Source organism: Pituophis catenifer, unplaced genomic scaffold, assembly GCF_029215685.1.
Source record: "Pituophis catenifer annectens isolate HBS135680 unplaced genomic scaffold, rPitCat1.0.hap2 SCAF_8, whole genome shotgun sequence".
NCBI classification, from domain to species: Eukaryota; Metazoa; Chordata; class Lepidosauria; order Squamata; family Colubridae; genus Pituophis; species Pituophis catenifer.
The window spans coordinates 62,303,604-62,331,512 of record NW_027256888.1 but is presented as its reverse complement, the minus strand read 5'-3'; the positions used below and the strand labels follow the sequence as shown (position 1 = coordinate 62,331,512).

Genomic DNA, 27,909 nt, shown 5'->3' with positions numbered 1-27,909 from the left:
GGGATGGAAGGATAGGTACTGACATTTGAGACTGTGTAGTGGGAGGATGGATTAAGGCACATTTGGATGTTGATTCAATAAAATCATATTTTATTTTATACTAATTATTTTAAATTTTGTAGCCCATTTCAATATGTACGTATATTCTGGGCAATGTAAAACAGTGCAGGACATAAAAAGGAACATATAAAATATTAGTACCCTCTCCCCAGTTGTCAGAAACAGTTGGATCCATAAATCAGTCAGACACAAAACAGAATAATCCACCAGGTTGTCCTCTGAAGTCCACTGAAATTCATCCAGGTTCTGGAGAATACCAGTTGAAAGAATTCAGTATTCATATGAAATCCTTGGTTGTCTATGAATCTGAAGAGGAAGTAAACTGATCAGAGCAGATGATAGGTATCAATGTCCTCCATTTCCAGTTCTGTCTTATTTGCTCCAAGTATAGACCAGGTATAATGGGTGTTTGCTGTTGTCTATTGGCACAGATTATTTGGGACAGGCCCAAGGTTATCATAAACCCATGGAGCACACTGAACCCTTTTTCCAGGGAATGAAGATCAAAGTCTCCTCAAATACTCAATCAATCCTGGGATGGCCCAACATTATCTCTAAGATGATATCCAGATATTCATGGAGGGCTCTCTATAACTCAGTACCCTTTGAGACATTCTTATCCAGTCATAACAGTGCTCCTCATCACTGCAAAGTTGTCTTGTACATCACAGCAACTCCTTCTCCTTGGCCAAATTGCTATAGCTGCTGCATAATCTGAAAACTGGCAGGGTAAATTTACAACAGGGCTACATCCCCATTTTTTCCCATTCATGTTTCAATAACTTACATCAAGTCACCACATTCATCTACTAGATGCTATAAAATGAATGTGGTCTTATTTTGAACCAACTCACCATTTTCAAGTAGTAACTGGAGGCCAATATGCCCAGCAGTTCAGCCACCTGGGCTAAGGTCTGGAATATCTGGTTTAGACCCATACAAATATATGGGTCTCCCTTTTCCTGTAGTAGTCAAGCTGGTGATACCTATCTCTGCCTGTCATAATCCACAGTGGGTCCCCATCACAACATTCTTTTCCTCTATTTATCTTGCCATTCTCTCATTCAACATACATACCACAAACATAAGCTATCTCTTAAGGACACTTCTAGCCTGTCATCCACTATTTACATATCTAACACTCCAATTCTCTACACTATATGTATAAAATCGACTTTAACTGTACCTATTCACTCTTTCCAACCTATCCCTCAAAGAAGACGTCAGACTACCAGAGTCTTTCAGAGAAAATGTCAGGTTATATCTCAATCCTAACTATTTTCCTACCACAAGAGGAAGGGGTGGAAGTCTTTATCAGTAATCCCTAGTTCTCAACCAGGCAGTGCATCTAAAAGATTTCTGTTAATCCAGGTATGTTTAACTTCAACAGCTTCATTTATTCTTCAGTACTTTAAATATACTCTAATTCAGCAGCCACTAATCTTCTTTTCACCTAATAAACTGTTAACCACTAAAAGAAAAGCTACAAGCCACTAAGAGCTAAGATTGGCTCTAAACAGCTCCAACTGATGTCATCTTAAAAATATGTACATATATGTGGAAGATCTGCAGTGTATCTCATAGGCCTTTAAACTTCTGTATGTTACTTGTGGATACCATGATTCATAAGCAGTCTCAATTCAGGTGATCTGTGGACTGCACTTCATATCTCCCTATGCTGGCTCAGGCCCATGTATTTCTATTTCTTCTCTTTCTTCATATATATGACTTTCTCTGTTGGTATCAGAAGTCTTGTGGAGAAGTTGGGGCCCTGCCAGCCCAATTATTAGCGCTCCAATAGGAGCTGTGATTAAGATTGCCAGGAAAGCAACTGTCAAAATATCCATGCCATATTTCTCTGATTGTTCATCTTTATGCTCCCGTGCTGTATCTAAGGCAACTGAGCCAATTGCAGCCTGTCAAGAGAAAAGAAATAATAGATAACACAGCAAAAGAACATTTAAAAAATACAGCACAAAAGCTTGTTTCATTAAACTCTGTATACCATACAGCAGCTAACTAGTGGATAAGAAGCCCTTCCTGCTGTTGTTCCCCAGCAGCTGATATTTAAGCTATGCTATCTAGTTTTCAGGTGATAACACCTACATATAAGACTAGCAACCATTAAGAGACCAGTTCTCACTGAATTTGTAATTGCCCCTTTCAAAAGTATCTAAATTGGTGTCCATCTAATCAAATGAATTTTATGACTATTTTAAATGATTCTCTACATGAAATTCAAAGTAGAGAAAAGTAAGATTTGTAGGTATAGCTTAGGTGAAACCTGGCTCACTTAACAATCACTTAAATATGAGCAGCAGTGTGCGGCAGCAAGCCAACGCAATCCTAGGTTGCATTAACAGAGGGATAGAATCAAGATCATGTATCTTTTCTTTTATGTACACCGAGAGCGTATGCACCAAGACAAATTCCTTGTGTGTCCAATCACACTCGGCCAATAAAGAATTCTATTCTATTCTATTCTATTCTATTCTATTCTATTCTATTCTATTCTATTCTATTCTATTCTATTCTATTCTATTCTATTCTATTCTATTCTATTCTATTCTATTCTATTCTATTCTATTATTATTTAATAGTACCATTTTATAAAAGCCTTAATCAGACCACACTTAGAATACTGCATCCAGTTTTGGTATCATATTATAAAAAAGATGTAGAGATTCTGGAAAGAGTGTAGAAAAGAGTAACAAAGCTGATTAGGGGGCTGGAGGCTAAAACATATGAAGAACAGTTGCAGGAATTGGGTTTGTCTACTCTAGTGAAAAGAAGGACTAGCGGTGACTTGATAGCAGTGTTGCAATATTTGAGGGGCTGCCACAAGGAAGAGAGGTTCAACCTATTTTTCAAAGCATCAGAAAAAAAGACAAGAAATAATCAAGGAGAGAAGCAACCTAGAACTAAGGAGAAATTTCTTAACAGTCAGAACAATTAACCAATGGAATGGCTTGCCTTCAGAAGTTGTGGGTGCTCCATCACTGGAGGCTTTTAAGAAGAGACTGGACAGCTACTTGTCTGGAATGATGTAGGGTCTCCGGATTGTGCAGGGGATTGGACTGGAAGATCTCCAAGGTCCCTTCCAACTCTGTTACTCTGTTATTTACTGCTGCTTTGGAAGAGGACTGCATGGTAAATTACTGTTTTGATTGGGATTAGCTCTTCCTTCATATAATATTTTCAAAATTTGATTTCCTGTAGTCAGTAAGCATTTGAGTGCTATACTTGATGAGTATAGTAGCAAATCTAGGATTATATTTATAGTAAAGTAATGGTTTAGAATATATAGTTTCTTTAAGAGCCTTACTAAGGGCCTTATTAACCACTGTTTATATTTTTGAAGTTCAGCTGGATTGGACTTTCCTGCCTGAGGTTAAGATAGAGAATGGTAATTTTGAGATGCCAAGAAATAGTAGAGGTTAAGTGTGAAGGCTAGTTTTTCTCTTGTCAGCCTACTCTCTTTCTCTCTTATACACATAGCAAAATTGGTTTGCAGTGATTTAACATTCATACTGACAACCCTGAAAACATCCTAGAATTACAAAGAGCCTACACCTTAGGTTGATGATGATGATGTTCACAGTCCAAAATCAGTCTTATTGCTCCTGGAAAATCTTGTATCTAAATAGCAATAGCAACAGCACTTATATATCACCTCACAGTGCTTTACAGCCGTCTCTAAGCAGTTTACAGGGTCATATTGCCACCAACAATCTGGGTCCTCATTTTACCAACTTTGGAAAGATGGAAGACTGAGTCAACCTTGAGCTAGTGAGAATTGAGCTACCGAACTGCAGGCAGCCGGCAGTCAGCAGAAGTAGCCTGTAGTACTGCATTCTAACCACTGCACCACCATGGAAGATCTAGCCTTGTGATCATCTCAACAGTGCTAGGGTTTTATACACTTTTCTAGTATAGGTGGATCATCTCACGACATTTAGGGAAATGTTGATGATGTTGTAGGATAACTGTTGCATTAGTGCTATCAAAAATTGTGTTCCTAAGGGGAAATTTGAAAATGGGATTGCAAATTCTGACTACAAATGATTTGGCTTGCATTGAAATAAAGATAAAATGCTTGCAGTAACATCCCCTTTCCCAGCTCTGGATAGAAGACGTGGAGTTTTTATTGGACAACAAAGTTTATGCTGTTCAGTAAAAAATGTGAATAAAGAATATAATAAAAAAGGAGAGGGAAAAGAGCTGGACATAAATTGTTTCAACTCCTTCCCTCAGGATTGGCATTGTATATCAAAACAACTAAGACATAGGGACATTTTTTTCCCTTGTGCCATCACTCTGCTGAACGCTTACCGTATTTTTCGGAGTATAACACGCACCTTTTTCCTCCCTAAAAGGGGGTGAAAATTTAGGTGCGTCTTATACACCAAATGTAGCCCCACCCACCCTTTGGCCTCTGCCTCACAGCAGTTACCTCCTTGCAAGCAAACAGCAAGAAAAAACAGCTCCTTTCAGCTTCAGCACAGGCTAATTAGCATAAGTTGATTAGATCGGCCTCCCGACTCTGATTTGCTCTCAGCTGTTTTGCGCAGGGCTCTGCTGCTTGCTTCAAAGAGGTAAATTGCTAGAGCAGATTTTTTTTCCCTAGTGCTAATCAAGCTATGCTGAAAACAAAAATGAAAGTAAAGCAGGCTGTTTGCTGCAAGGAGGCAAAATTGCTCAGAGGCAGAGGGAGATTTCTTTTTCTTCTTTTCCTCACCAAAAAAGGTGAGGTGAGTCTTATACTCCGAAAAATGCGGTAATTCTCAGAGTCTAATGTCAATACTTACCCATGTGTAAGTAATGTGTGGCTATACTATTATTATTTATCCTTATTATCTTCTTTACTCCCCCCCCCCTTTTATTGGTATAATGATTATTCCAGGTAGTCCACAACAGTTTGTTTAGTGACTGTTTGAAGTTACAACAGCACTGCAAAAAGGTGACTTATGATCGTTTTTCACATGTATGACCGTTGCAGCATCCCCATAGTCGCATGATTTACATTTGGATGCTTGGCAACTGAATCATATTTATGACAGTTGCAGTGTCCCAGGGTCATGTGATCACCTTTTGCAACCTTCTGACAAGCAAAGTCAATGGAGAAGCCTTATTCACTTAACAACCGTATTAAGAACAACTGCAGCGATTCACTTAACAAACGTGGTAAGAAAAGTTGTAAAATAGGGCAACACTCCCTTGACAAATGTTTCACTGAGCTGCATAAATTTTGGTCTAAGTCGAGGACTACCTGTATTCTGTTGCTTTGCATGTACACTGAGTGCTTCTATACTGGGAACAGCTTCCTTATGTGGCTAATCACACTTGGCCAAATAAAGTATTTAACTTAGCTCAACCCAATTCCATTCCATTCCATTCAACTTCTTGGAAGGATTGATGTGTTCAATTAGTTTTATTTCCAGAAGACAGAATTCTGCCATAAAAATGCAATGTACCTGCACAGTAGCTTTGGGGATCCAAGCCAATGCAATAAATATTCTCTCTTTCAGCTCAAAACCAGCAAAAAAGACCAATATAAAAGTAGCTGTAATTCGGGCTATCAATCCAACAGCCAGTGTAGCAATGCAAAGTCCTGCAACAAAGAAATAAGTTTAATTATTTCTGGTATTAAAAAAAGAATCATCTCAACAACTGAATGGCATAATTTTCCTTCTGATAAGATAACCCCTCCAAAGATAATAGGCATAAATGCCCACATTAGTAGAAGACTTACCAACTGTTTGAGGGTCAAGAGATGCAACAGATATTTCAGCACCAATTAAACCAAAAAGAAAAGGTTGGAAAATCTCCCATGCAACCTTAATAATTTTTTCTACCTCTTTCTGCAAAAAAAGAAAAGAAAAGCGATGCATTTTTGTTGCACAGTACTGTACATTCATGCAGAAGATATATAACACAAACTCAATTACTTTCATATTATTAAATAACATTTTCAAAAAATTAAGTAATCCAATTATCGTAAATGTGCCGTGTTCTTGCTCTCATTTTAGGAAGAGTGATTCTATCATTATAAAGATGACATCGCCTCTTTCAAATATTAAGATATTAAGGACTCTTCTAATAACTTAATAGGAACTTTGAAATTATAAATATTCCCCATTTTAGGAGGAATACCCTCACCACAAACACAATTTAAGGCGAAACCATCTTTTATTTATTTCTATAACGTTATAGAAGTAATTAAAAAGATGGTAGTTCTTTTCCAGGGTTCTCCTTTTTTCATTAAAACACACTGTTCTCATCTAATCCCATTCACTTTTATTCATAATACCATAATACTCAATAAAGATATATACTAGCTTCATAATTTTTTTAAAAGAACATTTGCTTTGTTGACTGGGGAGAAAAAATAATCCAGTAAACTAAGAATGACTTTATACTGTGAGGCAATATTAGCACCATTTCCTCTTTTTTTCAGAAACTGAACGTCACTGCTTATTTACTCAGGAGGATACATTTAGAGGAAGAAGGTGACAGTCTCAAAGAAACCCTCAAATCTGTAGAAATATATTTTTTAAATACCCATAAATCATAGGACAGGGAACTTCAAAATAGCTTGCAAAGAAATGGCTAAAATATGGAACCAAAGTTGAAAGATATTTTTTACACTTTTAACTTGCCCAAAATATTTCATAAAGTCTCATATTTTGGAACCAAGGTGACTTTCTGGTTACATGATAATTAAGTACTCACTTTTTCATCAGACCATGATAATCCAGCCAGAAATGCCAAGACAATTGTGCATAGTCCTCCAGATCCAGGGAATTCAAAATACAGACTGCTAAAAATTGCAAACATTGATAATCCTACAATAAAGAATGCTCTCTTCCATACAAGATATGTCTAGGGAAAGAAAGCAAGAGACACGATTCATAAATGTCAATCCAAACTTGACAAGAATCTTTGAAGAGAATACAATATTTTGGACCATGTAAATACTTGGCAAATTCTGTAAACCTTGACTAATATATAAAGTTAAGTAGGGTTACCTCTGGATAGAGAAGTGGTTGGGGGAAAAATCACTGAATTAAAACAATAGCAAATTACTTTCAGAATACTGCAAAGAAATTGTATAGGTCCTCAATTCAGTTCATGAAATCTTTACTTTTTCTTTAAAATTAATATACTAGAAATCTAAGTTGTACTTGCTTGAAAAATAAATTGGAAAAACTAATTTGAAACTCATACAAATAGTCATGCCCCATTTTATGACATTTTTGCTATGGTTGTTAAGCGAATCACTACATTTGTTAAATGAATCATGCAGTTTTTAAGCGAATTCGGCTTCCCTCATTGACTTGGCTTGTCAGAAGCTCCCTACAAAGTGCAAATGACAATCCCAGAATCCTGGCATGCTGCAACCATCGTAAATACATGCCAGTTGCCAAGATCCAACGTTTGATTGTGACTATGGGGATGCTGCAACAGTCATAAGTTTGAAAACTGATCATAAGGCACTTTTTTCAGAGCCACTGTAACTTTGAACAATCACTAAACAAATGGTTGCAAGTTGAGGATCTACCTATATAACACCTCTCTTCTATTCATTAAAGGAGCCCAATTTTTTTCAGGTGTCTGAATCTGAAAAAAGGTACCACTGTTTTAAAGCGTTAACTCTTAGTGTGATTTTCATTAACAACTTCGATGAATAGCGTAGTGATGTTGTGCTGATATTTGCACAAGGTCCAAAGCACTCTTCTGATCAAAGCATTTGCAACTTTGCCAGATACGTTGTTATTATACCTATTATTCCAGCTAAAGTGTGACAGGGAGTTCGTTTTAAATGTGTTGGTTCTTCTCATGCTTCAACAGAAGAGTGCTACATTTCAAAAGGTTTTCTCTTCTTACCTGATCCTTGCTTGGAAAGTAACGAATAAAAATGCCTAAAAGTCCACCTGCTGCTATACCCACTGCAACTTCTAATATACCTCGAAAGACATTTTGAAGGGTGGAGCCTGTTTTGGCAAAGCAGAAAAAGAGGATTCAAATGGATTGTTGGATAGTCCCCACAGCTAGTATTTATAACCATCTTATGTGAGCAATGATAATGAGCATTTTTAATCTTACGTGAGCAGTGAGTGAGCACCTGCACATTCTCTTCAATTGCACAAACGGCGGGCATACACGCACGCCACTCGGACAAGTGGAGCTGTGTGCATGTGCGCACTTATCCACCGCTTGTGTGGAACCATCCCCTCTCCCCACTACGCTGGTCCACAAAGCCGGAAAGGTTGAGGAACTCTGTTCTAGGCAGTTCAGAGGCCTCCAGTGTTACCAAAATGGCATGGGGTGTCACCTGTCACATGCTTATAATATGTTCACAATCACTGCATTATGCCTTTTAATGGCAATAGCTGTCAATAAGAACTTGGTAACACAATTTGTAATACAAACCATTTCTTCTTCACTGAAAGCTTGAGCTCTACTAGGTGGTGAAGTATATGTCACATAGGTATATATAGAACAGATAGTAAAGAAATACTTGCACTAAGGTCTCAGGTTCATCCTGACCAGTTTTCCAATTTTATGAATTTTATTGTGTCACAAATAAAGGTTTTGGCATAAAATCAGCATGAAAGTTTTTTTTTTATACAAAGAATATTATTTGTATAGGAGAAAGTAGCATTATGACAAAGAAGACAGGGGCTTGGATGCAGCTTATCAATAGAATAGGCAGGTACCTGAAGAGAATGCTATCCCTAAGCAGGTGTTGAAACCTGTGATAGCCAGAATGTCATCAAAACTTCCTGCAGCCATTAGTAAAGTTGGGACACCTTTATCAACACCATATCCTCCTGCTTGTAAAACCAACATTGAGGGGACTACAACTGCAGGAGACACAGCACCTAAGACAAATCTGAACACATACACACACATCAACTTTTAGTTACATCAATTTGTAGTTATTTCTTCCACTTTTCACAGTCAGAGTAGGATTTGCAATTTACAAGAGAAAGGGAAAACGGAAGAACTGTGTTGTGAATTGAAAAACACAGTATAAAAGTATTAATTTTATTTTGGATATTGTAATAATTATGAAAATTTATATGGTTGCCCAACTTATCCTCAGTGACTCCAGGAGGCTTACAAGGATAAAATCCCAATACATAAACAATGCAAACAGCAATAACCCCTACCCTCCTGACAACAATTAAACCATTTGATGGGCTCCATGCCATTCTGGGTCCCCAGGCCTGTTGACAGAACCGTTTGTTCAGGGCCTTGTGAAAGAATGTCAAGGTGGTGGTGGGGCAATCTTATTTCTACAAGAATGTTCCATAGGGAGGGAGCCACCACAGAGAAAGCCCTTCTTGCTCCCATCAGATGGACCTCCTTAGGAAGTATTCCCTGCCTCCCTGCTCTGATGGGTTGGGTAGATCTGATTGGCAAAATAACCTGATCCCAAGCCGTGTAGGTCTTTGAAGGTGACAACCAGCATGTTGACTTGTATCTGGAACCAAATCAGCAGCCAATGCAGCTCCCACAAGAGACGTGACACATCTGCAAGTGTAGGCCTGCACAAAACCACGTGGTCTGCTGCATTTTGAACTAAATGAAACTTCCAGATACTTTTCAAGGGCAGCCCCATGTAGACCATTGCAATAGTCAAGATGGAAAGTGTTAATAAGAACTGTTTTATGTTAATATAGGTTGATTCCTTGAAGCACATTGGATTGACAGAATAGAATAGAATAGAATTCTTTATTGGCCAAGTGTGATTGGACACAGAAGTCTTTGGTGCATATGCTCTCAGTGTACATAAAAAGACAAGATGCATTCGTCAAGAATCATAAGATACAACAAATAATGATAGTCATATGGTACAAATAAGCAATCAAATCATACTAGGAAACAATCAATATAAATCATAAGGATATAAGTCATGCAGGCATAAGTGGGAGGAGATGGGTGATAGGAACGATGAGAAGATCGTTCCTATCACCCTTGGAGAGCTTGGTGGCGCAGCAGACTAAAGTGCTGTTAAGTAGCACCAGCTGCCTGCAATTACTGCAAGTTCAAATCTCACCAGGCTCAAGGTTGACTCAGCCTTCCATCCTTTCGAGGTAGGTAAAATGAGGACCTGGATTGTGGGGGCAATAAGCTGACTTTGTATAAAAAAGAACACCATTTAGGGGGGGGGGGGGCGAAAGCTCTGCTAAGCAGGTATATACAAAAGTATGCAGGCTATTGCTTAACGCATTGTAAGCCGCCCTGAGTCTCCGGAGAAGGGCGGCATATAAATCGAACCAATAAATAAATAAATAAGATTAATAGTAATAGTAATGCAGACTTAGTGAATATAGTACTGTAGATCATAATTGTTTATTCTCGTTTAATGTATGAGACCACTATTGGATTTTGTAAACCAAAGTAGTTGATAATTTGTAATCTACCTTTGATTCAGAAGCTTAAACTGCTATATATAACCATCCATTCTTCTATTTCCCCCCAGAAAAATAACTGTGAGATAAATTGAGTTGAAAGGGAGATGACTATCCCAAGATCACCCAGAGTGCTTTTGGGGCTGAGAATGAACTAAAAGCTGAATTTTGCCAATTCTAATCTAAGCGCTTCACCGTTTCACTACACTAGTTTGTGGTACTGCATGTTACGTGAACCATCCAGTCATGGTTCATTAAGAAATTGTTGTTAAAGATACATCTTAGCAAAATGTTTTTAAAGACTTCAGAACAGGATTAATTTTTTCCTTTGAATTAACGATGATTTAACCTAGATTTTCTCACTAAATATGCAACTTTGTAAATTCCAGATGTATTTATGGATCAGGGCTTCAAATCCTAACCTAATCCTCTGTGGTATGACAAGAACATATGTTTTACAGCATAATCAAACTAAATCAGATGTGACACCCACACTGTACTCATGACTTCATGGAAGAGGAAAGACAGTTTTGGCCAAGGGAAGGGAAGGGAAGGGAGAAGAGAGGAGAGGAGAGGAGAGGAGAGGAGAGGAGAGGAGAGGAGAGGAGAGGAGAGGAGAGGAGAGGAGAGGAAAGGGGAGAGGAGAGGAAAGGAAAGGAAAGGGGAGAGGAAAGGAAAGGAAAGGAAAGGAAAGAGGAGAGGAAAGGAAAGGAAAGGAGAGAGGAGAGGAGAGGAGGAAAGGAGAGGAAAGGAAAGGAAAGGAAAGGAAAGAGGAGAGGAAAGGAAAGGAAAGGAGAGAGGAGAGGAGAGGAGGAAAGGAGAGGAAAGGAAAGGAAAGGAAAGGAAAGGAAAGAAGGAAAGGAAAGGAAAGGAAAGGAAAGGAAAGGAAAGGAAAGGAAAGGAAAGGAAAGGAAAGGAAAGATGCTATTTTTGAGTTGGAAGAGGGACTTACCCAAGCATAAATCCCCACTGCCATGGCAGGTGCATGAGAAAATGAGATACGACTGCCGCTGTACATGCTTCTATTAGGCAGGGTCCCAAGCTTAATCTAAAGCAGACAGCCTTTAGTTTTTTCAGCGCCTGCAAGATAAATGCATTTGCAAGTCAGTGGAATTGCTTTTTAAATGTTTTGAAGACCATGGAAGAAAACCCTATGAGATTTGCTCTATTTGGCTATGGTCCAGGATTTGCTTCAGGAGGTTTTATAAGACAGTTTTTGATTGTTCTGGTTATCTGAATAGCCTCCTAAGAACTACGTTTTAGTAATTTCTTTTCTGCTGTGTATGTTTGTTGGCTATTCATTGCTTTTAATCATGTACACTGCACTGAGGTACGTATCTAATGGAGGGCATATAAATTGAATTACTCAGTAAGAAGTAATGCAGATAGAAAAAGGGTACATGGAACTAAGGATCTCAAGATCAGAAACCTGGGGATTAGCATCTATGTTCCCTCTTGGCCAAGCTGTGTTAAGGTATTGGGATCAAAATGTTACATTTTATTTTATTATTATTTTATGCCTTGGAGTCACTCTTGAGCCCTGGAGATTCCATGGATAAATCCCTGAAGTTTTCTTGGCAAGATTTCAGAAGTGGTTTGCCATTGCCTCCTTCTTGGGGGGTAAGATGAAGCGACTGTCCCAAGGTCACCCAGCTTGCTTTGTGCCTAAAGCAAAACTAGAACATCTTCTATCCTGATGCCTTAACCACTGCACCAAACTGGCTCTGCACAGTGATGGAAATGCCATTAAAAATTTTTGGGTATCTACCAGATGGCAGCAAATAAACACAGAGATCCCAACTGGCTTTTTACCACCTGTGTATGAAAGCCCTACCTAGTGAGCTTGCTGTTTTAGAATAGGTGGTAGAATTGAGGATTTTCTCTTTATGATGAGTTTACAATGGTTTTGCTAGTGCAAAAAGCAGGAACAGGTAAACTGTAGCACTCTAGATATAGCTGAACTACAGTTTTCAGCTTCCTTCACCATTGCAGATGCTAAGAACTATAATATGGCAATATTTAACATACCACAGGTTTAATGTATTTGCATAATGCATTAAATCTAATCTGGCATATGGTCTCAATTTTATATAACAAAGTAAAAAAAAAATTCAGGAAAAAGGAGCCCAACGTTTTACATCTATTCTAGTTCCAATCTTTTTGACCAGAAGCCAGAAAAGAAAAGTTCAGTACAGATTAATTGGTTTAGATGACATGAGGAACCTAGATTAAGATGCATTAATTGTAAATTTGGTTACTGATTATGGGTTAAGGCCTCTACAGTTGGATCCATGGTCCAGATTCAGATAGTATACTACTTGTTTTATCAAACAAGTGACACAGCCTTAGTATCATGGCAATACTGAACCTTAAAAAGGCTTAGGTATACTCCTACCAGTTTGCATGACTAACAGATGGAGTTTCAAAGAATCTGCTTGAGCTTTAGATCTATTACATTGCTAAAGTTCTAAAACAAATTAGTCTTATCACTGACTGACAGAAGTCAATTTTAATTTATAAATTTATGAAACTGGGCTATGAGCTAAATATAGTGTATATAATGTTAGGAGCTAAATATAGTAGAGGTTGCCATAGTTCAGGGTTCAGATAATGACAGCTAATCTCAGTGAAAAGCAGAAGTTTCTGATTTTTCACAATCATCCAGGAAAAGAAGAAAGGGTAGGGTAGGAATATCTAATCATCAAACTAGTTATGTCTCATTACTATAAATCATAGTTTGTGTTACCTCTGAATGAAATTAAAAAATTCTATGTGAATAGGGATCAGAAGCAGACTAAATTCAGTTAAAGGCAAAACTGATCATAACTCTGAAGATCACTATAGATGACCAAACTAAGTTTCACATTGATATTTCTGGCTGACCTCAGAAAGTAAGTAATGTCGACAAATCCCAGAACAAAACAAAATTAAGTTAAAAAAAACCCCAAATAAATACCACAAGCATATTCTACCAGAAGAGAATAATAGCAATCTGTTGCAAAGAAAACCATCAGGATGTGTCAGGTGTCAAGATCAACTGAAAGGAAACCTAATTTTGTTTTCTTCACAAAGTTTTTCCAAGACCTCACATTCTAAGTCAAAATTCCCACATAAATCTTTTATAAGAGAAACAGTTCACTTCTTGCACTTAAGGACAATATTCCTGCTCTATGGGGGGCTTTATAGCTCTCAACCCAATGATAAACTGGATCAGGTTTGAAACAGTGTTCTTACACATGTCCTGGGATTACATACATTGGCTGGGAATCCTGGAAATTATACCCAACATCTCAGGAAAACACTAGATGGGGAACAGTGAGACATTTAGGTTCTCCTTGCAGTTAAATGTACATCTCCACAAAATGTTTCTTCCACATTTTTTTAAAAAGCCAGATGTCACAAAGAAAGTTTGATTGGAAAGACCATTTGGTCATTGCACCAGAGGAAAAATAGTTCCAAATTAATCTGAGATGAGGACTTGGGTCACATGTTATATGAATATCTCATTAGTTAAATCACCATGTATGCCATATAAACCCAATTGGTAGAATTGTAAATTATGATTTACGGTTTTCTGAAGGTGTGGATTTGGTAGCCAAAACGTGAGTGAATTTTTGGGAGAACTGGAGTTGCATTGGGTGAGGAAACAACGCAAAGAGGATGGAGCCGTATCAAATATACATAAGAGAACCTAGGACTTTCAGTCTTGGGTGGGGCTTTCTAAGGAAAGAGGGTGTGTTCTGTTTCTTAAAACAATTTTAAGCCAATTTTAGAGATGGCACCATTGTTTTCATTGGGAACCAAGCCAGTGGGTGATTATGTTACAAGAGGTCTACAGAGATTTTGAAAAATGCAATTTAGGAATGTTCTATGCCTTAATCTATTTTGCAGCTCGAGCCACGTCTGTTTCTCAATAAAGAAGGGTTAACCAAATGGTGACCTAGTTCAATACATGAATCAGAGTTTAGTCACAACTTTATCACCTGGCTATGCATTTATTAAGCAAGGACCATTTGATACCTCACCTTTGGATCAAGGCCAAGGCCAGCCCGGGCCAAGATGATCGCGAGAGCAATACTTCTTAGGGTGGCTCCCCATTTCACATTGATCAGTACTATGTCAGTGATAAATGGAATGTTTCTTAGAAGAAATCCAACAAGCAACATTCCTAAACAGGAGGCAAAAGGTGCATATTATTGATTGACACAACTGGCAGCTACAAAGTCTGAAACATTTGCTATGAAGTCTTCTCTGGTCTTCAAGGATGTTTTCCTTCTCTGTACACCACTTGAACCAAACATCTAAAAAGGCAACAGCTGTCCTGTGATCATGCAGTTAAAGAATCATACTCCTGCAATTTTATAGAGTCCCGTTTCCTGATCTCTGAACGCCATATAAAATGTTTTCCTCCTGAATAAATATGTACAAATTTGTATTCCACCAAATTTCTTTTATAAATTTAACAATCTCACAGAGCTAATTAGATGAAAAGATATTGAGCATGTTAAACCAATTTTGTCTGATCCAGACACTGTACTACACAATAATTGGTTTGTACTACATATTATGTAGAACCAGCCATTGGGCTTTATTAAATAGAAGTGTATGCACTATGGTTAAATAAGTTATTATTTAGCATCATTTGGGACATCATCCACATTCTGAGAGGAAGTAAATGTGCTAAGTCTAATCATGATAAGCCAAAATATGGTTGTGTATTATTCAGAAAACTATGGTTAGCAGCATGGATTTGCATGTTGTATGAACATACATTTCTTTGATGATTAGAGCCTAATCATCAAAAACTATGAATCAATCATACATAGAGTTGTAATATCAAACTTTTTAAGCTGTTATCACAGGATGAGCTGAATGAAAACGACTGCATTCACACAACAGACTAAATTAGAATAGCACACTACCCAGTAAGCTGATCTTAGGGATTTTGTTTTGAATCGTTTTTTGTGTGTGTCTAATTTAGTTTCATATGCAAACCTACATCTTAATTTAGCTTATGGGTCAATATTTTGTGTGAACCCTTAATAACTGGGTTAGGGTTAAGATTAAAAAAAATCAAATGGAACTCAAAAACTTAAGGGAATTTGAAAAGTGAAGTACTTGCTGCATTGAACCATCCCTAGGCCCAAAACATAGTGAATTCAGAACAAAGGAATAATTTAAAAATGCTAATTAATTTAAATAATCTGCAGGCTGCACATTCCCTATTATAGGAGTCATTCTAATTAATTTCATCTCATCTCAAGACACAAAATCAAATAGCAACTGAAAACCACCTAGAGTCACTATCCATTCCTTTGGCTAGTGAGATAGGCAGCATATAAATTTAATGAATACATTAAAAATAAATAAAAACAAATTAACTTTTTTTTAACAAATTTTATTGGTTTTTTTTCTTTTCTCCTCTCCCACCTTCACCCACATCTTTCTTTCTTTTTTTTGAACAGAGTGTTGGTCATTTCTTATTTTATACAATTAGTCAAATTCAAATACATTTTACTCAATTACAAAAAAAAAACAGAAACAAATTACCTTAAGTGACTTTCTCAGTAATTAAAATATATTCACCAAGTAATATTGTGTTTTCCAATCAAAAAGAGCCTTGGTAGTACAGTGGTCTAAGGCACCCTGTTATTAAGCTGGTTATTAAGACCAGCTGCCTGCAATTACTGCAGGTTCGAATCTCGCCAAGGCTCAAGGTTGACTCAGCCTTCCATCCTTTCTAAGGTAGGTAAATTGAGGACCCAGTTTGTGGGGGCAATAAGCTGACTTTGTATAAGTATACAAAAGGATGAAGGCTATTGCTGAGCACATTGTAAGCCGCCCTCAGTCTCTGGAGAAGGGCGGCATATAAATCAAATTTAAAAAAAAAAAAAATTAGAGCTTAATGATATAAATTTGTACTATGTGGCAATTTCACAATGGATTCTTTATTTCACTAACCAATCTAAATGTGAAAAGATACAGCCTATCTAAAAACATACTTACCCAAAAGAGGAGGGAGAGGAGGCAGACCAGGAAATTTAATTAAGCCCATAATTTTACCACCAATTACAGCAAAAAGATAGAGGAATAAAAATCCAAAGAGGCTCCCACCAGGAAGACTTTCGTGGGTTGTAATAGACCAGATCACAGCCCAGATCAATGCTACTGCTGCCACTGGAAGAAGAAAAAGTGAAAAATATGTAAGCATATTGAAAATATTTCTCAGAATTTATATTAATGAATAAAGGATTATTATTTATTTTTTAATTATTTATTGCTAAATTGCATCTGGATTATGACATAAACAAAAAACTGGAAAAAGCAAAGCTGCGCTTAAGACCAGTTCATTTTTGCTAAATGTTCCCTTTTGTGGCTATAAAACTGCACAATCCAGTAAGTTTCTTATCAATCAGACATGCCACAAAATGCAACCAAATGATGGAATTTGGAGCATAGACTAATGTAACTTTTATCAAATTGTAATTTTCAAAGTGGCAGAAGGGATTAAATGTTTGAGAGTAATTGTGTTAATTATCCATTATTTCTTGGAATATGGATATGAAATATGGAATATGAAAATATGACTTCAGCAACAGAGTGGTCAATGCCTGGAATGCACTACCTGACTCTGTGGTTTCATCCCCAAACCCCCAAAGTTTTAACCTTAGTCTGGCTACTGTTGACCTCGCCCCATTCCTAAGAGGTCTGTAAGGGGCGTGCATAAGTGCACCAACGTGCCTACCGTCCCTGCCCTAATTTCCCCTTTTATTCATATCCATTTAATGTATTCATAATCATGTTTATACTTATATATATTATCTAATATGTACTCGACAAATAAATAAAAAAAAATTCTTCATCATAAAATTAAGAGACCAAGTACGGCCCTTGGCCAGAGGCATCCATGGGAAGGGAGTCATGATGTGACCACGTGACACACAAAAAGAGAAGGCAAGGCTTCATAGGTGAAGATTTTTAAAAATCTATCCTGACACCCTTGCCTTGGCCTAGAATACACTGTGCATGTCTACCCAAGGAAATTAATCAGAATATGTAATATAGAAAATTGAGGAAAGATGGTGGTGACTGATATACTTATTGAATATATTAGGGGGTCTAAAGGCTGAAATATATCTAACAGTGACACAAAGGGTGTGAAACAATAATGTGAAATAAGAGGTATGATTTAGCAAGCTTTGTTTTGGGAAGTGTTAACAATTAGTTCCACCTTCCACCGCCCCCCTGCTTCCATAGTATTGTGCTGATTTTAGAGTTCGCAGAACCAATATGTTGTAATACTCCATTCTCAAATTGCAAAAATATATGATGTTGATTTTCATCAGTCAGATTAGCAACCTTTGCAGAATAGTTGGACAGAGGCAGGGAGCTGCAAAAGTGAAATTCCATGACTACTTGGACTCAGTAGCCTAAATAACCCCTTCTACTCTGTGAAACAGAACGGGACTCAAGAGAGTCTGATTTGTTAGGGACCATTTTCATCGCCCAAGGAACCAGCATTGTGAATAATCAATACTTCCCTATTGGGTCGAATTTACAATTTCACTAGTCACTCATTAACCTATGAGTAAGTCAGACAGCTAATAGGAAGATAAGGCTGGCAAGAAGTGGGTGTGGAAGAAAGGGACTGGAATGATATATTCCATTACTCCTACACTTTTCTGCATGCACCACCCAGCATGAATTCTAAGAAGGCCAAAGGGCAAGTCACATTTTCTCCAGAGCAATTTTCCCATGTTGATGTATTCTAGAACAGATTAAAATACAACACATCAAATAAATATGCTCTACAGAAAACGGGGACTTTTTTCTTCACTCATTTTTTTCTCCTCACCATTTGTTGCTATTCTGGCAAGGATGCCTTGAGGAGGACAAGCACATATTCGTCTCCCTGAAGTTTTTAATTCGGCCAGAGGTCCCTGAGTGTGTTCTTCACTTCTGTTCAACGGAGCTGTTTCTTTTGTTTGTACAATGCCACTGGTGACTCCAGAATCCAAAGCATCCTGAGTAGAAATCAAGAAATAATATTAGTAACAACCATCCGTCGCACTTTAAGTCCTAATTTTTTCACTTTTGAAAAGTTATAAACTCAGTGAGATTTAATTCTAAATAAAATTTTGTCTGATGGGTATCAGTCTGGAGAAAATTGTTCCATAGCTTAATTCTAATAATGGCACCAAATTGAGCAAGAGTAGCTTAACAGTTGAATTATGTCCAGACAAGAACAGTGGTTGATAAATATGCTGATTTATGAAGTCTGTAGGTCTTTTATGATTTTAGTTCTAATAAAATTGTTTTTAGATACTTTCGTCTGACTTTTATGCTCACTTCTGGTCTATGCTCATACAAGGGACAAAATAAGTTATAATCCAATTTCTTTAGAGAGTGATAGGACAAGGAGTTTTTGTGGTTTATAACTGCAATTTAAGAGTTTGTCTTGATACAATTTACTCCTGCTTAATAACATGGAGCAGGATTGGGTTTATCACTAATCAGTTTCACAGCTAGCTTCAGGAATTAAGTGTTATTGATGTGGAAGTTTAACATGAAGATCATTTCCCCCCCATCCATTCAAGATAGAAGTGGGTAACCCACAAGCTGTGAATTTCCCAACTTCAGGAGGGATACACAATTCAGGAGCCTGGCAGGTGGCTCATACTTATGATGCTTGCAAAGTCTTGTAGTCACATGATCATAATTTGCTACCTTCTCAGCTAGCTTCTGACAAAGTCAATTGGGGAAGCCAGTTTTGCTTAAGAACCACTTGATTCATTTAACAATCATGTGATTCACTTAAATGTGTGATTTGCTTAATGATGGTGGTAAAAATGGTCATAACATCATTTAATGACCACATCACTTAGCAACTAAAATTCCAGTACCAATTGTGTCGTAAATTGAGGACTATGTGTTTTAAACTGCTACAACAGCAATAGCACTTAGACTTATATACCATCCACAGTGCTTTTCAGCCCTCTCTAAACAGGTTTACAAAGTCAGCATATTGCCCCCAATAATCTGGGTCCTCATTTTACTGACCTCAGAAGGATGGAAGGCTGAACCAGGCAGAATCGAACTACCAAACTGCTGGCAGTCGGCAATAGAGCAGAATTAGCCTGCAGTACTGCATTCTAACCACTGCACCACCACAGCTCATAGCATATATATTACCCTGGAATAACTCATTACTCAAAAGTAACCAATCACTACATAATCTGGCCTGTTAGTGAGACTGATGGGAATTCCAGGGTTCCGTAGCAGACTGGGAAGTTGCAAACGCATCCTGGAAAATGGCAATGTTTGATCACGAAAACCATCTAGCCAACATTCCATCTCAGGAACGATTCACAAGAAGCATCTATGGCAAGCCCACAAATAAGAGTATCAAGTCTCTTCTCCCACTGTCAATTCCATGAATCTAGTATGTTAACAGGCAGCAGCCAATAATTAAAGCCATTTTAAAGACTTGGAAACTAGCAGCCAATAATATGTCCCGAAGCAGCACATTCTAAAAGTTGATTATATATCATATGGAAAAGCATCAATTTTAAGTCTTCTGCTAGGCATTTTCATAGAACAGTCTCTAGTCTAGTATTATGGGATTTGGAGAACTTCTTCCTATTAACCATGCACACTTTTATGCACCTTAGTCATATCTTCTTGTGTCATTTCTCCCAGCTAAACAGTCCCAGTCACTGCATCCTATCCTCACAGGGAAGATGTTCAAACCCCTCATCTCCTAGATTACCCTTTCCCCACCTTTCCAGCAACATGATATTCCTCTTGTGATATGGTGACTAGAATAGTGTACTGTACACAATACTCTAGATGTAACAACTCCATAGATTTATATGAGGCCATTGTTATCAGAACCAGTTTTCTAATGATCCAAAGCATAAAATTCACCTTCTTTAAAAGCGCTGCATATTTCTTTACACTTCCTAAGAAACTATACAGAAGTGTCCATGAAGTCATAGAGATTAAGCTCAACCCTTCTCTTTTCTGCGCAAAATTAATAAAACAACAGTACATTGGATTGGTCACTGTAGAGTAAATTGGATGGAGAATTCCATATTTTAGAATATTCCACTGGATTTCAAGTCCAATATTTATGGAAGATTCACCAGACTGGGGAAGATTGTTATGGATATATGAAAGTAACCAAATCACAAACATAGTTGTAAAATAACAACAACCATAACAACAGCAATAAAAAAATACCTGAGTTGCTTCATGCATGGGAATTACATTATTGCTAGCATTTTCAGATAGTGTTGTTGGTTTCCAACTCCCTGACACTGGGTCTTCTGCCATTTTGATCAACCTAATTGAAAAACAAATAAAGCAAAAGAAAAAAAGAATAAAAAATAGTATCTCCAGCTATGAAGTAGCATTCATAGACACATGATCATCATTACAACATCCAGTGAGGGCCTACATATGTGATGTGATCAACATAAACCAAAAGACTATTTTAAATTGAATATGATCCCCTGAAATAATACTTTTAAATGGATTCCGATATGAAATTCATCTAAGCACTTTCTCTTTCTCTCCCTCTTCCTCACATTCCTAATACATACATACATACATACATACATACATACATACATACATACATACATATATACTGCTCAAAAAAATAAAGGGAACACAGGCAGAAGACATCCGAGATCTGAATGAATGAAATAGCCTTATTAAATACTTTGTTCTTTACATACTGCTCAAACAACTAAAGGGAATACAAAGCTACTGTAAGTAACGAACAAAGTATTTAATAAGGCTATTTCATTCATTCAGATCTCGGATGTCTTCTGCTTGTGTTCCTTTTATTTTTTTGAGCAGTGTATATGCACATGTACATTGGTCCTCAGAATATATTTGTCAATTAATTTCGCTTCCCAGTTTTCTACCACTGTTCCCGCCATGCAGGGATAACACAAATTAGTTTGAGCAGTGAACCACTGGTTGGGAAATACATGGCTGTGAGGATGCAAAGAATGTGAGCATTTGCTCTTACCTTGGGTAGATGTCTATCAAAACTCTTCGTAAGGCCAATTCTAACGGTTAACCTGTTGATGATAGTAGATGAGGAATATTTCAACTGAGTTGGTATTTTTTGCTGGGGTTACTTCTGGGTCAGCTTATCCTGAATCACTAGTCACATGAACACATTCTTGATGAAGATGCTAGAATTGGGTGCAAAAATGTGATATGGTCACAAGCACAATGACTGTGTAATGAATATATCCATATGATCAAGCTGACTAACACCAATTTGTGCATGAACTCTGGAAAATGTTCAGAATAGATTTGTTCTATCTGATTAAAATAATGTTCCATATTTTCCATATATGTGCGTGACTCCCAAAATACAATTATGTATATTTACAACTTGAAACTCAATTACTTTCATTAGCAGTTTGTTTACCAGTTCTGATTTTTTTAAAAAAATATAGTACAAAGAAGTTTTTCCAAATGTCAGTTTAACTACTAAAATTATTGCCACATTTACTAATGCTTGGTAGAAGCAATGATCTGTCTAAGCCTAGAATTGTTCCTTTTATTTGTACATTGGAAAAAAAAAATCTTTTCATCTCCTCATAAAGAACAAGGTGGTTTTGTTAGTTGGACTGATAATGAAGTTTGCTTTACCAGGTCAAGTGCTGAAACATGTGTAAAAGCACACAATTGAGTGAGCATTAGTGGCTATTCTGCTTTGTGTAGTATGCAAAATCAAAGGAACATTTCCTATTTGTTGCTCATGTCAGGGAGAAATGGCTAAACCTAATTTCCTGAAGAGCATGCCTGTTTGATACATATTTGTGCTAATGCAGGGGTGAAATCCAGCATGTTCTGACAGGTTCTGGAGAACCGGTAGCAGAAATTTTTAATAGTTCGGAGAACTGGTACTGTAAACTTTGAGTAGATCAGAGAACCGGCAAATACCGCCTCTGGCTGGCCCCAGAATGGGGTGGGAATGGAGATTTTGCAATATCCTTCCCCCAGGAATGATGGTTTTGCAGTATCCTTCCCCTGAAGTAGGGTGGGAATGGAGATTTTGCAGTATCCTTCCCCTGCCACACCCGCCAAGCCACACCACACCTGCCAAGCCACATCAACAGAACTGGTAGTAAAAAAATTTGGATTTCACCACTGAGCTAATGTAAAATATAGTACATGAGTTTCTAATAATAATAATAATATGAAAAGACAAGTAATGGAAGGCAAATAAAACTTTTGCAAATATCCACCAGCTTGTTCATCTGCACCAAGGAAGCTTCAGTGAAGATTTCTACAAAGGCAGATGGTTCAGTTTTTGCTTTTAGTGTAACAGGCATGACAAGCAACTTGTAGTTCAAAGCTAAACTCCAGAGCTGATTCACATGGAGAGAATGCTGCAGAGGTGACATCCAAAAGCGGAATGGAATTGTAACAATGTAGTGGATTGGAGAGTTAGCTTGTGGTATTAAATAATCAGAGAAAGATCTGCCAGCTAAAATCTACTTCTGGTGATATTTTTGTTATCAGGTAAGGTTTAGAACAAAGTATCTTCAACTCACAGAACAGGAACAGATTTCCACAGTTTAAGGACTTGAATCCTTTGCTTAATTGTGCCTCAACATGGTAGTTGTTTAAAATTGTGTATCATAGGGGTTTTTAAAAAGGCGCTCCAAGAATGAAGAAATGGATTCTATTTTGCAAATATTACTTGGGAGAAGACAGGATCCAATGCAGGAGAATATTTTTCGCACGGGGTTGAAATGAGGGGTCCTTGGTACTCTCTGAGCTTGTTTTCTTGCAGGTAACATCATGATGATGATGTCTGCAAGAAAACAAGCAAGCTCAGAGAACACCAAGGACCACTCAAGACAGGATCCTTTACCACTATGGATTAACTAAAAACAAATTATATTTTAACAATGCACACACATATACAATACACACACACACACAGAATATATACAATATTTAATTTTAAAAGGTGCAGCTGTCTTTCTAACTTTTTTTGACTCACCTGGAGATACTCTATTGATGCCAAAATAATAACGAAAATCTGAATCAGTCTCCTTGGTGGACAGAATTATTCTAATTGTAGGAAAATCAGGATCAGATATACAATATTTTGCTAGTATTGTGAATTATAGCAATTGTATAGGTACATGTGTACCTGTATGTGTTTAACTGTAACTGTATGTGTGTGTTAACATTTTCGAATTCCTAGCCATGATGCCAAAATGTGTATTATGTCACAGTGCAAGCTGTGACCACAAGTATGGATGTGATTTGTGTTGACCAATCCCTGAAATTTTTTTGCTATTTTCCTGTCTTTGTGCTCACCTTCTCTTTTCTCCTCCCCATGTAGACATCTATGCAACCAATTGAGTTTAGTGCTTAGCTAGACAGTACCTACTAGAAATTTATTATTTTCCCTCAGACTATAAGCAGTTGTGTCAGTGTTATTCCTAATATACTTCAAAACTCCTTTTCTAAAGTGAGAGTACTTTATTAGTGTCAAGACACAGAAATAAAAGTTTATAATTAAAAATATTAACCAGATCACTACCGGCAAGCTTTCAATGAATAAATGATGCCCGGTAGAGCGGAAGAAGAGAGGCTGATTCTTCTGGACAAGTTAAGACAAGAAATATATACAGTAAGAGCTAGCGCGTTACGATACAGACAGTCCTTGACTTACAACCATTCGTAGTGACCGTTCGAAGTTACAATGGCACTGAAAAAAGTGACTTATTACCATTTTTCAGACTTATATCCATTGCAGCATCTCCATGGTCATGTGATCAAAATTCAAACACTTGGCAACTGGTTCATGCTTATGATGGTTGCTGTGTCCCAGGTCATGTGATCATCTTTTGTGACCTTCTGACACACAAAGTCAATGGGGAAGCCAGATTCATTTAGCAACTGTGTTACTAACTTAACAATTGCAATGATTCACTTAACAGCTGCAGCAAGACAGGTTGTCAAATGGGACAAAACTCCCTTATAACAACTGTCTCACTTAAGCACCAGAAATGTTGGGCTCAATTGTGGTCGTCAGTCGAGGTCTACCTGTAATCTAGGCACTCTTAGGAGGGTACATCTGAAGTCTTGGACAGCGGGAAGTGACAAATACAGTAGTGGCCAAAATTGTTGAAACCTTTTGGGAAAAGTGTATTTTTTAAAACTAGCTAATAACACCACTTTCTTTTGGAGTAGTACTATAAAATTATATATCAATGGAAAGATAATTTAATCAAGAATGTAATGCAATAACTTTTATGAAAGATTTGCTATTAGAATAGCAGTTACAGTATAAAGAAGAAAAGTGAAACACATAGAAAAAATGAGATATATAAAAATTGTCACATCAGTTAATAGTTGGGTAACCTTTAGCATGAATTAAGGCCTTACAACGTCTTCCCATGGAGTGAACCAAGTCTTTTAGTTCTGCAGCTGTTATAATGTGAAACCAAGATTGAATGATTGCTTCTATTAACTGGGTTTTATTGCTGGGTCGCTTCTGAGTCTGACTAACAAATTTATTTACTCTGCTCCATAGCTTTTCAATTGTGTTAAGGTCTGGGTTATTCCCAGGCCATTCCAGCAGTGGAATATGATTATCTCGAAACTCCCCCCAAAAAGTGGTGTTGTTAGCCATCAAACCTCAAAAATACACTTTCCCCCAAAAGGTTTCCACAATTTTGGCCACAACTGTCCGTCTTTCCACTCGCGGGGCGGGCGCGAAGAGTGGGCACGGGCGAGTCACGTCTCCAACACACCTTGCTCTCCATCTCGATGCTATAGATCGATTCACGAGCAAGGATGGAAACAGCGGGGACCGAAGTAAGTAGCTCAGTGATGCACCACAGTGAATGTATGTGCCCGGTCCGGATAGCACGAAAAGCTCTGAGATTAAAACCTACCTAGTCCAAAGCAGTTCTCGGAGAGCGACTGATCCTTTTGCAGGAAACCTTCAGAGATTACAACGGAGGCGGAGGCTGATCCTCTGGCTATCCGCCTTTGTCAAGAGTAGATGAACCGTCCCGATTGTCAACCCATTCAAACCGGGCGGGTGAAAAACCTGCAGCCGCAGGTTGCAGATCTAACTGCTTGGGCGCCGATGCCTCCTAAGTAACCCTTCGCCTGGTTCCGCGGTCCGAGGTCGAGCTGCCGATATTAGTAACGCTCCCCTCCCTTCTGTGTGGCAAAGGGAGGAGGAGCGGCTGGGAAGAGCCTCTCTGCTGGCGAGGAAAACATGAGCTGTACGAGTCATGGCGGCAGCCCGCGCTTAGAGGGAGATTTTTCCCTCACCCGGGTTAAAAGGAGATCCGCTTCTGTCGTCCCAAAACCCGCCGATCCTCCCGGAGGATCGAAAATGGGAGACTGCCGGCGGACTGTGTCATTTTAGACCACGTGGTTTAGGGGGCGCCAGCCAGCGTGTTGCTCCACCGGGGTTGAGAGTAAAAATAAAAAAGAAATAAAACACATTATTGTACACGGGACGGTGAAAAGCGGATGAGGAAAAACGCAACGAGGATACCCGCGTGGCGTTCTGGAGCAGGCCTGCACAGCGTGGTTTGTGGCACAAGCCACCCTCGCTGCGTCGGCAATGGTGATCATGCAGTACACGGGGATTGATAAACAGCCCTGGGCAAGATCCAGGCCAAATTTAAACAAGTAATTTTGCCGCTTGGTATAATGCCAAGCCGCTGTAATACAAATATACAGTACTGACCAAAATTGTGGAAACCTTTTGGGAAAAATGTATTTTTGAGGTTTGATGGCTAATAACACCACTTTTTTTGGGGGGGGGGCAGGGAGTTTCAAGATAATCCTATTCCGTTGATGAAATGGCCTGGGAATAGCCCAGACCTTAACCCAATTGAAAATCTATGGAGCAGACTAAAGAAATTTATTAGTCAGAAGCAACCCAGCAATAAAACCCAGTTAATAGAAGAAATCATTCAATCTTGGTTTCACATTATAACAGCTGCAGAACTAAAAGGTTCACTCCATGGGAAGACGTTGTAGGGCTGTAATTCATGCTAAAGATTACCCAGCTAAGTATTAACTGATGTGATAAATTTCTCGTTTTTTCTATGGTGATAATTTTTGTATATCTCGTTTTTTTCTATGTGTTTCACTTTTCTTCTTTATACTGTAACTTCTATTCTAATAGCAAATCCTTCATAAAAGTTATTGCATTACATTCTTGATTAAATTATCTTTCCATTGATATATATTTTTATGGTATTACTCCAAAAAAAAGTGGTGTTATTAGCTATTTTTAGAAAATACACTTTTCCCAAAAGGTTTCCAGAATTCTGGCCACTAGTGTTAGCTGTGTTAGAGATGACTACAGCGGATGTATTATTTGTAAAGATGCTTAGTGTCTTTCATCTGTGCTTGATCATTGCTGGGGATCTGCTGCCAAAAATCGGAGGCTTTCACTTGTGCCTGTTAATTTTCCTACATTGGGACTGGATACAAATGGAGCATAAACCAGTGAAGCTTATGGTATGGATAGAAAGGGAGAAAGTTTTCATACTTCAGGTTGGTAAGCTTGCTTTCAGAGAACATGTGGGCCGTGAACATAACATCCAAGGCAGCCAGCATGGTCCATTATAACGACTTTATTACTAGCATTTCTCATGGCTGCAGTATGCTTGAGAACTGTAAATAAATCAGAATATTCTTCTGATTTCTTATAATCCGAATCCTGCTGCCAAGACAAAGTTCTGGTAGGACGGAAACAGGATCTGATCTCAAAGTATCCTTGCCAGGTTAAAGCATCCCTTACGTACAGGTGTCCTGGGTATACTGGAGTTCTCATCCAATTGTTTATTGAAAGCCTGAATTTGTATTGTAGAGCTATTCATTTAGCTTAAACGAATCAGGCATCCAAACAGTTGCATCCTTTGTTAAACTGCACTTAGATCTATACACTCTTTGTCCTTTATGTCTGTAACAAAATTTGTGCATCATCTTTTCTCCTAATTCTGTTCGAGAATGTAATCATTTTGTTTTGTTTTATTTTATGTTGAAATTCCAGGTGCCTGTTGTCTTCTTAAAATTCACCTTGGTATCTTCAAAGTGCTCTTATTTAGTACACACACAGTAAATTCTTGAGTCCTTTTCTTGTGTTGTTACAATAAAGGTTAGACTAGTCTATGGCTAAAGAGTGGCATACTACTATGTCTTTAATAATTTGTCTTGAAAACCTTATGCTAAGAAAACAGAGCTTTATTTTAAATGTATTTATAAACTTCTAACAGGAAACAGTGGTGCCACAGAACTGTATATAATCAGCAAAAGGCAGGCATGGATGGTATAGAAAAGCCAAGTGAAAGTTTATCTCATATGCCCATTTTTAAAAAATGAACTTGTATTAATACATTCATAT

At 37.8% G+C, this 27,909-nt stretch overlaps 1 protein-coding gene across 1 annotated transcript; it reads right to left on the bottom strand.

Annotated features, from left to right (window-relative positions):
* Nucleotides 1–1,733: 1,733 nt before the first annotated feature.
* On the bottom strand, nt 1,734–20,816 carry LOC139320286 (sodium/hydrogen exchanger 9B2-like). The gene is made up of 11 exons (XM_070948533.1): nt 20,724–20,816; nt 18,337–18,505; nt 16,488–16,658; nt 14,507–14,649; nt 11,434–11,561; nt 8,781–8,956; nt 7,948–8,054; nt 6,793–6,942; nt 5,813–5,921; nt 5,535–5,671; nt 1,734–1,976 (listed from the first exon to the last, which is right to left on the bottom strand). Exons 1-11 carry the CDS (start codon nt 20,814–20,816, stop codon nt 1,734–1,736), a joined length of 1,626 nt encoding a protein of 541 aa, XP_070804634.1.
* Nucleotides 20,817–27,909: the final 7,093 nt, after the last annotated feature.